General features: G+C 42.7%; 1 protein-coding gene across 3 annotated transcripts in view; it reads right to left on the minus strand.

Annotated features, from left to right (window-relative positions):
• The window catches only part of fgd5a (FYVE, RhoGEF and PH domain containing 5a), a 107,938-nt gene that overhangs the window by 10,283 nt on the left and 81,238 nt on the right, over positions 1-16,417 (minus strand). For 2 of the 3 annotated variants that reach the window (XM_060910679.1, XM_060910677.1), the window contains exons 8-17: positions 12,576-12,666; positions 12,358-12,408; positions 10,952-11,010; positions 10,484-10,555; positions 10,138-10,206; positions 5,247-5,330; positions 2,618-2,697; positions 1,655-1,748; positions 1,346-1,483; positions 989-1,091 (exon numbers count right to left, since the gene is read on the minus strand). In XM_060910679.1, coding sequence (XP_060766662.1) covers positions 989-1,091; positions 1,346-1,483; positions 1,655-1,748; positions 2,618-2,697; positions 5,247-5,330; positions 10,138-10,206; positions 10,484-10,555; positions 10,952-11,010; positions 12,358-12,408; positions 12,576-12,666 — 841 coding nt within the window. The remainder of the gene's footprint in view (positions 1-988; positions 1,092-1,345; positions 1,484-1,654; positions 1,749-2,617; positions 2,698-5,246; positions 5,331-10,137; positions 10,207-10,483; positions 10,556-10,951; positions 11,011-12,357; positions 12,409-12,575; positions 12,667-16,417) is intronic. The other variant, XM_060910678.1, reaches the window with a different exon arrangement.

Below are 16,417 nucleotides of genomic sequence, written 5' to 3' on the forward strand. Positions count from 1 at the left end.
GCTGGGATAGGCTCCAGCTTGCCTGCGACCCTGTAGAAGGATAAAGCGGCTAGAGATAATGAGATGAGATATATAATGTTATTTACCAGCTGGGAGGTCTGTATCGTGAAATACCGTGACTGAGGCCTTGAAAGTACTGAGCGAGGCCCTCTAGGCCGAGGTCAGTATTCAAGGCCGAGGTCACGGTATTTCACCATACGGACCGACCTTAAGCTGGTAAATAATATATTTATTCTTTTCTTTACCAAATTCTAACAGAAAACGAGAGCGCCCGAAAGGGAAAACCGAGCAATTTGTAATGCAAATTGCTTCCTCCTCGGTATACAAGTGCACTTCCATGGCAGGAAAAACACTACATTTTGCCGCCTATGTAGTCCCCTATTTATACAAATAGGAGTCATTCAGGATTCAGCCATGTTTTTGCTCGGCGTTAGCAACAGTTAGAGGTTTTTAGCTTTCTACTGAAATGTTTTCTTTTATTTCTTCTTCCTCAGGGTAGTAAAACTCGCTTTCGCTGTGAACACTGTCGTTTCCGCTATCCATGCTGTAAAATTAATGCTATTCTCCTGAGAAATGCGAAAATAAATGTTGACAAAAATTGCTACTATGTTTGTTGTTGTTGTGAACGAGCGAGTCACCAGAGGTCCGTAACCGGGGTCCGTACTGTAGGATACGGACCTGCTCGCCAGCCAATCAGAGCGCACGATTTGATGGAAACCGGACCGCGAAAAAAATAAACAACATTACTGAAGATTATTGATGTGCACTGAAATTAATTAGATTTTTTTAGATTTTTTACTATTATGATTGACCATTAATTTTATTTTAGTTGTTATTTATATGGACAATTTATTAAAATTTTACTGCATTACATTTTATTTGGATTGCATTATACTTGTTTTATGCGAATAACATAAAATAAAAATCAATTTTAGCTCACACGGCTGTACTTTGGGGTAAAAGCTTTTTTCTTTTTTGGAAAACGTGCCTCGTTTCTTGAGCTCGTTGTAGCAGCGGTCACACACTTTAGCCATTCGGTCCTTCATATACTTCAGCGGGTATCTGTTTCTGGAGCAGGAGCGGCACACCACCTACAGGCGGACAACAGAGGTGCAATTCATAACTGAGCTGAAATGAATATTTCGCATCATTTTTGTTCTATGATTATTGCTTTATCATACTTAAAAAAGAATCCTATGACTTTTAAATGAGCATCCCATGATAGATTTAGACATGTAACACTTAGAGCTGTGCTATATTTTACATCTGTACTTGTGTCGGGATATTCTGTGGTACTGATGTGGGTGACGATGTGTCAGGTGTGTGTGAGATTGTGTGTGTATACCTTGCCACATGCGTTGCACTGGTGCCTGCGCAGAGTGAGACTGAAATCTGATGCGCAGTTCATGCACATCATGGCGTGAGAGATGGGCACCAGGACAGGCGCAGCTTCTCCCAGAGACATCCACAGCTTCTCTCTCGCCTGGAAACACCACAGAAAGGTGGACCACATCACAATACATCCGCTGTATACCTCGTGTACATGTACGAAGTCAGCTGTTTGGGTGAGAAAACTGGAAACTACTCCTGACACAATCACACACACACACACACCAATATCTAAACTTGGTAAGTCGGTAAAGGTGGTGATCACCTCGCTGGAGGAGCTGAACGTATTGAGGCCTGCGGCGTGGTCGGCTATCGCTCGGCTCAGAGTGTGGAACCAGTCCTCCCTCTCTCCTACAGAGCTACAGAGAGAGAGAGAGAGAGAGAGAGAGAGATTAATATAAAATTAGAATTGTTTATACATGATTATATTAGAAAAAATACTCAAATACTACAAAAGGTCTTGAATTAGGTGGCACGGTGGTGTAGTGGTTAGCACCGTCGCCTCACAGCAAGAAGGTCCTGGGTTCGAGCCCCGTGGCCGGCGAGGGCCTTTCTGTGCGGAGTTTGCATGTTCTCCCCGTGTCCGCGTGGGTTTCCTCCGGGTGCTCCGGTTTCCCCCACAGTCCAAAGACATGCAGGTTAGGTTAACTGGTGACTCTAAATTGAGCGTAGGTGTGAGTGTGAATGGTTGTCTGTGTCTATGTGTCAGCCCTGTGATGACCTGGCGACTTGTCCAGGTTGTACCCCGCCTTTCGCCCGTAGTCAGCTGGGATAGGCTCCAGCTTGCCTGCGACCCTGTAGAACAGGATAAAGCGGCTACAGATAATGGATGGATGGGTCTTTAATTGAAGTGATGTTCTGATAAATACAAGATGCCACATTAAACGTCATTTTCAAATAAATCATGACAAAGCAAGAGTGTATTCAAGTATCTCCACGATTCACTGTACCTGGCCTGCATTATTCTGGGTTCATATAATTTGCCATGCTTCTGTTATTAGTTTAGAATTTCTCCACTGAACATGTGTTTGATTTGGAAACTTCAGTCCTCTCTGTAATAAAACTAATAAAAGCCTGTAGTTTTTGCATTTTCTTGCGACACGCTTTTTGGAAATACTTTTGAATTGTGATAAATATTCAACATTGGCAGGAAATATTCCAAAATACTGGAAGCGTCGACCTGATAAAGGCCGCACATGTGAAAACGTGCATCAAGACAAGTCCATACCTGGCTGAGAGGGTGATGGTGACATCATTGACCTCGATCCTTAATGTGTTGAGCACATTATCGATGACCGGTTTACTAACCTGTTCACAAACAAACAAGGACATGTATTACAGCAATCACTCCACCTGATATATCACACGTACACGATTCTTCCACCGCAATGACATGTTTGTTGCCCGATGTTTGTTTTGCACTGACGTTCATTTTTCAGGTCTTATAGTTTACTGGACGATAATCTATAGCCATTAATTTAATTTGGCATCACTCCACCTCCTCATGCCTCTCAACACATAATGACACAATTACACCAGAAAGCTGGAGCTTCTTTAAAAATGACATTATGTCACTTATCGACAACGTCGAAAGCAAGTGCGCTGCAAAAAACAAGCTCTTAACGAGTGTGGATATTATCAGTAAAGCAAATGTTATATTGCGTTTCACAAGGGGCAGCCATGGCCTAATGGTCAGAGAAGCAGTTTTGGGACCAAAAGGTTGCTGGTTTGATTCCCTGGATTCAGCAGGAATGGCTGAAATGCCGTTGAGCAAGGGATCTAACCCCCAACTGCTCTGGGTATGTTGTATTTTGCTCTGGATAAGAGCATCTGCTCAATTCCTGTGATGTAATTCACATTATGAGTTTATTATATAACCAATCTAAGATCATTCAACATATCCCTAGGTATAGAAATAATAATCTCATCTCATTATCTCTAGCCGCTTTATCCTGTTCTACAGGGTCGCAGGCGAGCTGGAGCCTATCCCAGCTGACTACGGGCGAAAGGCGGGGTACACCCTGGACAAGTCGCCAGGTCATCACAGGGCTGACACATAGACACAGACAACCATTCACACTCACATTCACACCTACGGTCAATTTAGAGTCACCAGTTAACCTAACCTGCATGTCTTTGGACTGTGGGGGAAACCGGAGCACCCGGAGGAAACCCACGCGGACACGGGGAGAACATGCAAACTCCACACAGAAAGGCCCTCGCCGGCCACGGGACTCGAACCCGGACCTTCTTGCTGTGAGGCGACAGCGCTAACCACTACACCACCGTGCCGCCAGAAATAATAATTTCAAGTTAAAAATGGTCTCATTCTATCTAGGAATAGGTTTAATAATCTTTTGTGTGTGTATATACATATATATATATTAGTGCTGTCAAAAATGTCGTGTTATTAACGCGTTAACTTGACTCAATTTTAACGGCGATAATTTTTTTATCGCGAGATTAACGCTCTGTGACATGATGTAGGTTTTTCATAAGCTTTTGAAACTGCCAGGAACTTGGAACAGAGACTTTGCTTAGAAAACCGATAGCAGCTAGACTGTAATGCCAATGCAGAGTCCTCTGGCCCCCCCCCCAAAGAACCAGCGCGGGTAGGGCGCGCTAGTAGAGATGGGATTTATGGCTCTTTGATGGGATCCGCATCTTTGTGACCCGTTCTTTGAAAAGAGCCGTTCAAAAGACTGGCTCATTTGGCTCTTTTTAAATATTTATTCAGTTTTAAGAAGACAGCGTCTAAAGAAGCCAGATCCCTCTGAACTGTAAACTCAATGCTATCCCAGAAATCCTTCCTGTAATATGCAAATTTGGCCGCCTCTGATTGGACAGCGCGACGCATCAACAGGCAGAAAGTGTAACGAACAACTTCAAGTTAATATAATAGTGTACTTTATATTATAATCAAGCATGTCAAGCCTACCGTCACTGTGTAACCTATCTCTCTGATTAGAGTTGTAGACACTCAAACAGTAGATCATTTCACTCATGGTTCTCTTGCTAGCCCCGCGCCGGTGCTTGGCTTAGGTTTCACTTTGCAGTGGCTGTGTCAAGACGTGTTATGCTTTGCAATAAAAAAAAAAACATTGGTACAAAGCAAGCCCATTCACTTTTTTATGCTGATAAGAGAATTACAATGGTTTTTTATGTGACAAAAATGTGCGATTAAATTGCGATTAATCGCGAGTTAACTATGACTGTCGCGACATTAATCGCGATTAAATATTTTAATCGCTTGACAGCACTAATATATATATATATATATATATATATATATATATATATATATATATAAAACCTTTGAATAAAGAGAAATATTAGCTGAAGTTTCATATATTCAAGAAAAAGATAACTTTTTTTGCAACGTACATTACAATGATTATATTTAGCATTTCATTTGGTCATAATATGAATGAATGAATGAATGAATTCATTTTTATTTCTTTTTATTTTCCGAAATGAAAGGAGCTGAAATGTGGAAAGATGTATCCATCCCTGTTTTACTGCCAACTTGCATCCTTGCTTCTTTTTTTTTTTTAAACGTGCATAATATTTTCCTCTGTTTTTTAGTTTTACAATTAATTCTGTTTTCCTTTTTCATTTGATTTCCTTTTGCTTTTCTTTCCTTCCCCCTTTCTCTCTCCCTCCCTCAGAAGCGGCTTTAATATCCCCCCCCCAAATAATCCTTTTTTCCATCCAAAGAGGGAGGTATATCGACATATAATTTTGAAAATCAAATGAAAGAGCCAAATGAAAAAAGACGTACATTTTTTCTCCTGAGCGTTCAGAAACTAAAAATCTGTAAAAGTGCAGAATGAAAGGAGCTGAAATGTGGATTGTACCTTCATCCCACTGAGAGGGAGAGTATTCTTCATCCTGTATTTCCCATCCTGCTGAGGGTAGGTGTACAGGATCATGTCGTTCATCTGCAACACACACACACACGCAGCAGAGTTACGAATCTTATCTTATATAAACTCCATCCATTCATCCATTATCCATAGCCGCTTATCCTGTGCAGAGTCGAGGGCGAGCTGGAGCCTATCCCAGCTGACTACGGGCGAAAGGCGGGGTACACCCTGGACAAGTCGCCAGGTCATCACAGGGCTGACACATAGACACAGACAACCATTCACACTCACGCTCAATTTAGAGTCACCAGTTAACCTAACCTGCATGTCTTTGGACTGTGGGGGAAACCGGAGCACCCGGAGGAAACCCACGCGGACACGGGGAGAACATGCAAACTCCGCACAGAAAGGCCCTCGCCGGCCACGGGGCTCGAACTTAGAACCTTCTTGCTGTGAGGCGACAGTGCTAACCACTACACCACCGTGCCGCCCCTATATAAACTCCACTAATTACAGTACTTATTATGATAAATCTATACACAAACTACACAGACTTCCACAATCCTGGCATTTCTATTTTCTACCAGAAGAGAGCAGTACAAGGTTTCATTCCCCCCCACAATTTTTTCACACATTCTGTAACATGATGCATCTCTGTTCAATCCCTGAGAGCGCAGGTCACATGCTGCACACAGTAGATATGGTTTATCTTATTTGCTTGACTTGACAATGATATTGTAATTGTGGGAACGAATACTTACATAAACTCACTCACTCTCTCTCTCACACACACTCTTCTTCAAACCATTCATTGTGTTTTACTTCACAAATTTAGCATCAAACAAAAGCAATGACATCATTGGGACACACAACGTGCAATACACTAAACATCCGTATCTCAGAGACAGTATCCAGGAATTCTGCACTCGTGATTCTGAGAAAGAAACCTGGGTGGAGGCTCGAAACAGCAACAACAAAACAGCAGTAAAAACAGCAGACGCAACACCCACGAGGAGTGGACGGCCACACGCCTGTTCTCTCTCACGCTTCGAAGATCATTTCGAAATTCCATGACCAGACTGCTTTGCCTTTAAAGGAGAACTGAAGGCAAATTTTTTATTATCAAAATTCTATTTCTCATTTTATTAAATATCGGAATGCATGTTTGATCGCTATTTTGTCGCTGCTATAGCAAGTTATGAGTGTTTGAAATATGCTCTGTAATATATCAGTCCATATGTCGAAGCGATGGCCGTAAACGAGATTCGTTGTGACCTGTGCGGGACATCGTAGGACGGACGTAAAACGTACAGCGGAAATCAAAGTAACCGACATCTGCCAACGTTGTCAAAAGACGTGTGCGCCGTCTTTCGAATGCTGATGTGATCAAGCCGGAAGTTTTGCTTGTTTGTTTTTGATAGCAATCAGGAAAGTTTGAAAAAAAGTAGGCAGTAATCGTCATTTAAACTCGTTTTTGTGCAATATTTCGTTTGGAAAACAGTTTTCAAAATGGCGGCGCTGACACTTGATGTTTCGAAGTCTCGCACAAGTCTCGTGAAGATCGCGCGGATAAGCGACGCCTGCCGTGGACCAAACGAACTAAATTCAACATGGCTAAAAACCAAATAGGCCGATAAGTATAATGTTTAATTGCGATTAGTTGCCAATACGAGTCACGATATAAGGTTACTAAAACCGAAAACGTAATTGAATAACACGTTAATTAAGAAATAAAGCAAGTTTAAAAATGACTTCAGTTCTCCTTTAAAACGCAGTTCTGTGGAGCTCCAAAGGTCACGACAGGTGATCATAGAGGAAGTTTGCATTTGGATTGTATTTCTGGGTTTAAATCGTCTGCTGTTAGACTTTAATAAATCTCATCTCATTATCTCTAGCCGCTTTATCCTGTTCTACAGGGTCGCAGGCGAGCCGGAGCCTATCCCAGCTGACTACGGGCGAAAGGCGGGGTACACCCTGGACAAGTCGCCAGGTCATCACAGGGCTGACACATAGACACAGACAACCATTCACACTCACATTCACACCTACGCTCAATTTAGAGTCACCAGTTAACCTAACCTGCATGTCTTTGGACTGTGGGGGAAACCGGAGCACCCGGAGGAAACCCATGCGGACACGGGGAGAACATGCAAACTCCGCACAGAAAGGCCCTCGCCGGCCACGGGGCTCGAACCCGGACCTTCTTGCTGTGAGGCGACAGCGCTAACCACTACACCACCGTGCCGCCCCACCAGGACGTGCTGTTATTGGAAAATATGGCTATAAGCTGGGCCTTATTATGCAACTCTGTCACTGATTATTTTCCGACAACAGGACAACCATGAACCCAAGTGTTGTCTTACTTACAGTACAGTACCTACTGACTGAGCCTGCAGTAGTTGATCAAAAGGAAAAATCCTCGCACATGTCACAATTGCACATTTAGCACAAACCCCATTCTGGTATAATCTCCTACGCTGGCAATATTTTCTATCGGATCAGATTTCTTTTTCATTTATATCAAGCAAACAAAAACATCAGCTCATATCAGATCTCTACGACTTAAAATCTTCTATTTTCTCACGGCAGTGACATTGCAGTGACTTCTAAGAAAAGAAATAATAAATGTTTTCTGAGCATTGACAGCTGATGCATTTCACCTGTGCAGAATAAAAATACGTGTCTGATTTGTTAGCAGGGATGCGCCGGCGTGCTGGTCACAGCGTGAGTGATGGCTCCCAGTGCTGCCTTTGACTTGCTTTCATTTATTACTCGATAAATTAAAGCTGAACCCAGACAGCCGTCTTTACTCGTGGACGCCGTGATATCGCGTCTGACTCGCAGCCGGCATTACAGGCGCTATCATTAGTCATATAAACTCAGACTGTGGCATCAATCAGAGACACGGAGTCAATAGAGGGATCATAAAGGAGAAAACAAAAAAAAAAGAGGTAGACGAGACAACTGTGAACAAACAGCGGTGGATTTAGAGCAGAAGGAAGTTTCAATGAGCTGCCCAGTCTCATCTTTTGGTGTCATGGAAACTTATAAGCTGAAGGTTTCTGAACATTTCAGGCCTCTAAGTGACACCGACACACACCAATTATTTTATTTTACATGCAAGAATGAATAGAAGTCATACTTCATTATATTAGATGAAGGAAAAACACTTGCTCCTCTACACAGGTTGCGACTAACTTTTTCCATTTCAATTACATCAACAAGTGGAACCAGGAACGACTGACAAACCGACTAAATCCAGTTAATTAGCATTACACAGTGTTGTTTTTTGCTCATTTCCACCCCAAGTAGATATAAACACGTCATACGTGTTGTTGTTGCTTATTTGTGATCTTCTGATGATAGTTGCTTAATTTAGTTACTTAAAGCTAGACTGCCTTTCAGATTATAAAAAAGTCATAAAAAGAATTTACCCTGAAACTTAATTATTTTTGTTTAGCGGACCGAAAGCTACGGAATTCGAATCACAGACTTCCAATTTTGTTATTATTATTTTTTAAATAGAACGATTCGTGAATTTAGGGCCACATGGCCCTAAATTCTCTGCTATTTTTTCCTGCTTCACCATACAAAATACTACATCATGCATCACGTGGTGGGCTTTCCCCATTCGCGCAAGGCATGATGGGATACAAATTTGAAACAGGAGAGAAAAATGGAGGACGCGAACGAAACGTGAAAGCGCGATTACAGTAACGGAAAGAAAGCGAGAAGAAAAGACGTTATGTTATATACGAAGGAAAGGAAACGCAGGACCAAACTAATAAATATCGGCGCTCAGCGAGCACCTCGGTGTGATCAGCTGTTCGTTTAGCGACAGAATGATGGAACTGTCAGTGCATGCTCAAAGGGAAACCTGTAGATGGCCGTAATGCAACACTGGATGCCAGCTGCTGTAAAACCCAAAAGATGAAGAAGAAGATGACGAAGGCAAGCGTGCACATGCACACTGTTTGCTTTAATCCCCTCAAATTAAATCACTTCCCAGCCACAGAATGGCCTGTGTTTTTTAATAGATATTACAGAAAAACATACATCACAATGACCAAATTCCAGACGGAACTAAATTTCACTGATTTTATGAAATCGAACTTTGAATACGTAATTTTTATTCCTTTCACACCCTGGCTACTTCTTGATGGCGCCCCCCAGTGGTCCGAGGTCATTAAACAGCGACTTACACCACTTATGGCAAGAAACGGTGCTGAAGTAACATAATTTAACCCCAAATATGACAAATTCTGTGTAGCCATAATCAAACCTAAACCCAGCTTCTTGGTGAATGAAGCCTGACGCTCTTTCCCATGCATTAGTGTGTGCTTGAATGGAGCGGAGTGTACCGGTAACTAGAAGGTTCTGCTGACTGTCTTGTCTGCCATTACAAAGGAAACTATCATCCACTGACTCACACCAAACATCCTGGGAGGAAACAAAGCCTCGAAAAACAAGAGCAGCTGAGAGAGAGCGCGAGAGAGAGAGAGAGAGAGAAAGAGAATCCAGCAGAGTGGCTTTTAAAGCTGACACTATTGTGTTCAAATCTCTGTCGCAAACTCTCACGTCAGTCAAGTAGGAATGGCATTCAACTGTCCATGTCCATGTTCAGGGATTAAAGGAGCGGTTTGTAAATTTTAAATCCTTGCAAGATGAATCAGGATTAAAATAAACATCTCGGAAGCCTTCCTTTTTTCCCTTTGTGCATTCTGTTGAAATTACATATATTTTTGCTTTGTGGTTTTTGTCTTATGAAAAGGAGGCGGAGATTATTTCTGGGCCAGAAAAACCTGAAATGAAGAAACTAGCATGATCTATTGCATGGAAATAAAGTTTTGAGATGCACTCAGAAGAAAAGAACGAAAGTTACCAAGAACAGATGTCGAGGCTGTCGGCTCTTATGGGAGACCTTCATGAGCGTACCCTCTTTCACAAACACCTGGAACACAGAGAGAGAGAGAGAGAGAGAGAGAGAGAGCAAGAGAGAGCAGATGGCCGTCTCATACGAGTGTCATAATGCTTTATCAGTGAGGTGCCACTGTAGTAATGTCATTGCTAGATGTGCTGCTGTGCTTGGAACGTACCGCCATATTAGCCTGGTAAATGACACAATAAATAAATAAACACTTTTTAATTTTCAATTTTGTCATCTCATCTCTGCAGGAATCTGAGAGTGACAAAAATAGGAAGTGAGCATGTGTGTATGAAGCACTCACTCTTCCTGGCTGCAGCAAACTCTTCTTCCCCTTCACACTGTACTCAATGTGGACCAGACGCAGCAAGTTCTCCTGAGAAGGCAAAAGAGAGAGAGAGAGAGAGAGAGAGAGAGAGAGAGAGGAGGACAGAGAGATAGGAAAATTACGATAGAGAGAAACAAAATGAGACGATCTTAATGCTTTTGTTTGTTCTGCAAATGAGAGGGAAGAAGACGGAAAGGGAAAAGCTGTTCAGAAATGAATAGCGGTGAAAAAGATAGAGGGATCCTCTGTGTGTGTGTGTGTGTGTGTGTTTGGAAAAGTCTCTGTGTTTCAGTCTAGGCCTAATTCCTCTGCACACTACACTCTTTGTTTCGGAACATCTGGAACGTTCTGATGACATCATCTCTCCCCGCCCTTGATCGTAGCATCATGCGGTAAACATTTTGCCAGAGCAGAGATCCCACACACTCGTACGCACAAACTTACCCCTTCTTTCAGGTTGTCGTTGGCCTGGTCTGCAACCTCTGACACGATCACCAACGCAGCTGCATGGAAAAGCAAATTAGAAATGCTGTAATGAAATTTTTTTTTTTTAAAAATCACAAAACTCTCATTGTGTGTGTGTGTGTGTGTGTGTGTGTGTGTGCTCAGCAAAATGTTTTCAGAAAGTATAATGGAGGATGATGAGTAATCGATCAGCCTTGTTTTTCCGGAAGCCAAAAATCTAGCTACGGAGAAAAAGCCAACATTGTTTCATGCTTGTAAAGTCGGAATTGTTCACACCTTTTCTTACGACTTCCTTTGGAGGAAATGGAATGACATCTTACACATTTCTCATGAATTTGAGTTTGACCCAATATGACCAGCTAGCCGGCATACTAATATAAAAAATTAGTAAATTAGACGAATTGCTGACAAGCGATGGTTAATATCTGGGATGGAAAAAAATGACAAAAGAATGCTGAAATTGAAATGGAGGAAAGTAGACTTCTAGATTCTCACTTCTGACCAATCAGATTGGAGAATTCAACAGTGCTGTGGTGTAAATAAGTAAATGATTTGCATGATATTTTTCTGAATAATGTTTAAAGCTAGACTGCCTTTCAGATTTTTCAAGTTCAGGTCATAAAAAGAATTTTCCCCAACAACCAAATTCTTTTGTTTAGTGGAACGAAAGCTACTGAATATGAATCACAGACTTTCAATTTTATGAGATTCTTTGAAATAGAACAATTAATGAATTTAGGGCCATGTGGCCCTGAATTCTCCACTATTTTTTCCTGCTTCGCCATGATGCAATACAAGATACATAGATCATGCATCACGTGGTGGGCTTTCCCCGTTTGCGCAAGGCATTGTGGGATACAAATTTGAAACAGGAGAGAAAAATGGAAGACGTGAGTGTGTGAATGAAACGTGAAAGACTGGCGACAGTAACGGAAAGAAAGCGAGAAGAAAAGACGTTATGTTATATATGAAGGAAAGGAAATGCAAGACCAAATTAATAAATATCGGCGCTCAGCGAGCACCTCGGTGTGATCAGCTGTTCGTTTAGCGACAGAATGATGGAACTGAAAGTGCACGCTCAAAGGTAAACCTGTAGATGGCAGTAATGCAACACTGTGGATGCCAGCTGCCGTAAAACCCAAAAGAAGAAGACGGACTTCCTCTATCTGCTTGACTGCGTGAAGTCAGTGATTTCATGCGCATTATTTGCTTTAATCCCCTCAAATTAAATAACTTCCCAGCCACAGAATGGCCTGGTATATATTTTAGAAAAAAAAAAAACATATCACAATGATCAAATTTCAGACGGAACTAAATTTTAGTGATTTTATTAAATCAAAAGGCCGTCTACATTTAAACACGTCGGGAAGGGAAGAGAACAATACCTTGTGTGTCTTCATATTCTTTCGAGTCAGGGGAGAGATTGTTTAAGTAATCTGGAAAGAATGAAATGCAGACACAAAGCAAATCTTGAGTGCCAAATACCAGAAAACTCCCAGTTTGAGTAAAATAAATAAATAAAAAACCCCTGAAAAATCCCAAAATTCAAAGAACAATCTTTCCACTCCCCTCGACGACACAAACACATTTCTGACCACGTTACCTGTGAGAAGCATGCGGTATTGGAGTACACGGACAATGATCTGCAGCAGCTGGTGTTTCACGGGAATCTGCACTCCCTCTGAATTCTGCTGCTGGAACACACACATCCACACATCACTTACACATGTGACTCAAGTAAATGCAGCGCAATACAGCAATACAGTCTCGGTCTCTGTCTCACCCCCACAGACATCCTGTCATGACCTTCAGTCTATAACATCCAGATCAGAGATAGCAAACAGAGCTACCAAAGAAAAAAAAAATCATTCCAAGGACAATCGGTGACCTTTCCTTCCATCGTGACTGCAGGCAGAGACGGAACTTCAATAAATCTCATTCTTTACCTCAATTATTCACGATTCACAGTGAAAAAAAACCCCTGAGAATGAGTGAATTGGTCAGGCAAAAGGAGAGTGCAATAATCAATCAAGCCTTAATTGACTTGGACAAGTCTTTATTCATGGTGACTCGGAGAAGTCTGCAGGCTCTGAGGGCATGATGGAGGTCAGATACCTCGCTGAGATCGGGCTTTGAGAATAAAAAAAGATATTCACGGAGAGGGCTGCAAAGCAGGTAGGACCTGACCTGTGAAAGTACACTCATGAGTATGAATACACAGGGGAGGACTGTATGGTTTGAGCTCTCATCTCATCTCATCTCATCTCATCTCATCTCATCTCATCTCATCTCATCTCATCTCATCTCATTATCTGTAGCCGCTTTATCCTGTTCTACAGGGTCGCAGGCAAGCTGGAGCCTATCCCAGCTGACTACGGGCGAAAGGCGGGGTACACCCTGGACAAGTCGCCAGGTCATCACAGGGCTGACACACAGACACAGACAACCATTCACACTCACATTCACACCTACGGTCAATTTAGGGTGTATTCAGACCAGGATAGTTCGATAGTTCACTTGCTTTGGTCTGAACCAAATGTTTTTTTTTATTTTTTCATTTTGGTGCGGTTCGCTTTCACACTGTACATTTTAGTAAGCGGACCAAAATCTGTCAACAAAGCCACGCGCCCCGAGGTCGTTCAGCTATTGGTCAGAGACGACACGCGCACAAAGCGTTAAGTTCAAAAGTAGTCATGGAGGCTTTCCGTGCTGTTATTCTTTTTAATGTCATCAAAGCTATATGTTTTTTCCAGTTTTTACTGTTTTCACAATTGTGCGATTACTATGCTGTTGTACAAGTAATTTATCAACGACAACGACAAAGGGCAAGGCGGCTACGGAGGATAGCGCTGATGAGCGCACATCATGTTGTGACAGTTCTGGCTCTTCACACAAGACGGAGGAGGTATGTGTCGGGATATTCGCCTTATCCATTGTAATAGATGAATTTCTTTTTTGCGTCGCTAGTACCGCCACTTTTTGAAAGAATGCCCCCGATTTTAATGTAGGTCTGACGGAGTTTCTTCACTTTTAGCCGACATTGTTCTGGGGAGCGTGTGAACCCCTTCTCCTTCATTTTCTCACTGAATACAGCAAACACGTCGGCATTTTTGTGCGTTCTCTCCAAAAGCTCAGATATGTGGACATCTGCCCATATATCCACAAGGGTACGCGTTTCTTCCTCGGCCCACGTTTGCCCCCGACTCATTTTTTGTACTCTGTAGTCTAGCCTACCACTGGTCTGAATGACTGAACGACTGTTGTAAGGTTCCCTTGACAACCGAAACAGTGTTTGCACTTTGCGGTGGAGTGTCAAGACTCTGTTTCCCATAATGCTCGACAAACGACGGAAGCTCCCGAGGTACAAAAAAGCAAAACTGTCAGATTAGGTCCGGTCTGCTTTCACACCTCCAAAAGGTCCGCACCAGGGTTCCTTTGGTCCGGACCGAGTCCGACCTTGCAGCTCGGTCTCGGTCCGCTTGTTTGGTCCGGACCAGAGTTCGGTGGTTTGTATTCAGACCAACCCAAAAGGTCCAGACCAAGGGAAATTTGGTTCGTTTAGTCCGGACCAAACAACGTAGGTGTGAATACACCCTTAGAGTCACCAGTTAACCTAACCTGCATGTCTTTGGACTGTGGGAGAAACTGGAGCACCTGGAGGAAACCCACGCGGACACGGGGAGAACATGCAAACTCCACACAGAAAGGCCCTCGCCGGCCACGGGACTCGAACCTGGACCTTCTTGCTGTGAGGCGACAGTGCTAACCACGACACCACCGTGCCGCCCTGGTTTGAGCTAAACAATTTATTTTAAAATGTAACAGAAAGCTTCAGTGAATGATCTCAAATAAGCACTCTTTACATCCGTGGTGAGCAGAAAAGCGTCTCAGAACAAACAACACATCAAAACTTGAAGCTTGATGAGCTACCCTAGCAGAGGACCACATCTGGGTTCCTCTCCTGACAGCCGAAGAACAGGAATGTGAGGATACAATGGGTACAGACTCACGCAGATTGGACACCTGAACGTTGGAATAAAGACCAGGTGATTTTTTTTCTTCCCCCAATGTCAGACAACTGGAAAAGGTCCAATTTTCATGGAAACCCAGTTTCCTGTTCTTGGCTGACAGGTGTTGAACCCATTGTGTCTTCTGCTGTTGTCGGTTTGACCTGTTGTACATTCTGAGATGCTTTTCTGCTCACCACGGTTGTCAAGAGTGGCTATATAAACTGTTTTTTTCTGATCTCAAACCTGGTTCTGTTGCTTCAGAGGTCATATGAAGTCTCCATCAATGAAAAGTTGATAACTTCAACAAAATAGACTCCATGTCAAAACTAGAATTAATTTCCTGGTGACACAATCACATGTTTTGACCATACAGTCCTCAGCGTAAATGAGTACATCCCCTTTGAAAAGTAACCTTTTAAACAATATCTCAATGAACACAAACAATTTCCAAAATGTTGACAAGACAAAGTTTAATATAACATCTGTTTAACTTATAACGTGAAAGTAAGGTTAATAATATAACTTAGATTACACATTTTTCAGTTTTACTCAAATTAGGGTGGTGCAAAAATGAGTACACCCCACAACAAAAACTACTACATCTAGTACTTTTTATGGCCTCCATGATTTTTAATGACAGCACCAAGTCTTCTAGGCATGGAATGAACAAGTTGGAGACATTTTGCAACATCAATCTTTTTCCATTCTTCAACAACGACCTCTTTTAGTGACTGGATGCTGGATGGAGAGTGATGCTCAACTTGTCTCTTCAGAATTCCCCATAGGTGTTCAATTGGGTTCAGATCAGGAGACGTACTTAGCCACTGAATCACTTTCACCCTGTTCTTCTTCAGAAATCCAACAGTGGCCTTAGATGTGCGTTTAGGATCATTGTCATGTTGGAAAAATGCACGACAATCAAGGGCACAGGGCGGCACGGTGGTGTAGTGGTTAGCGCTGTCGCCTCACAGCAAGAAGGTCCGGGTTCGAGCCCCGTGGCCGGCGAGGGTATTTCTGTGTAGAGTTTGCATGTTGTCCGCGTGGGTTTCCTCCGGGTGCTCCGGTTTCCCCCACAGTCCAAAGACATGCAGGTTAGGTTAACTGGTGACTCTAAATTGACCGTAGATGTGAGTGTGAATGGTTGTCTGTGTCTATGTGTCAGCCCTGTGATGACCTGGCGACTTGTCCAGGGTGTACCCCGCCTTTCGCCCGTAGTCAGCTGGGATAGGCTCCAGCTTGCCTGTGACCATGTTGAACAGGATAAAGTGGCTACATGAGATGAGATGAGATGAGACCAAGGACACGGAGTGATGGTAGCATCTTCTCTTTCAGTATAGAGCAATACATCTGTGAATTCATGATGCCATCAATGAAATGCAGCTCCCCGACACCAGCAGCACTCATGCAACCCCACATAAGGACACTGCCGCCACCA

This window comes from Neoarius graeffei, chromosome 26 (genome assembly GCF_027579695.1).
Source record: "Neoarius graeffei isolate fNeoGra1 chromosome 26, fNeoGra1.pri, whole genome shotgun sequence".
NCBI lineage: Eukaryota > Metazoa > Chordata > Actinopteri > Siluriformes > Ariidae > Neoarius > Neoarius graeffei.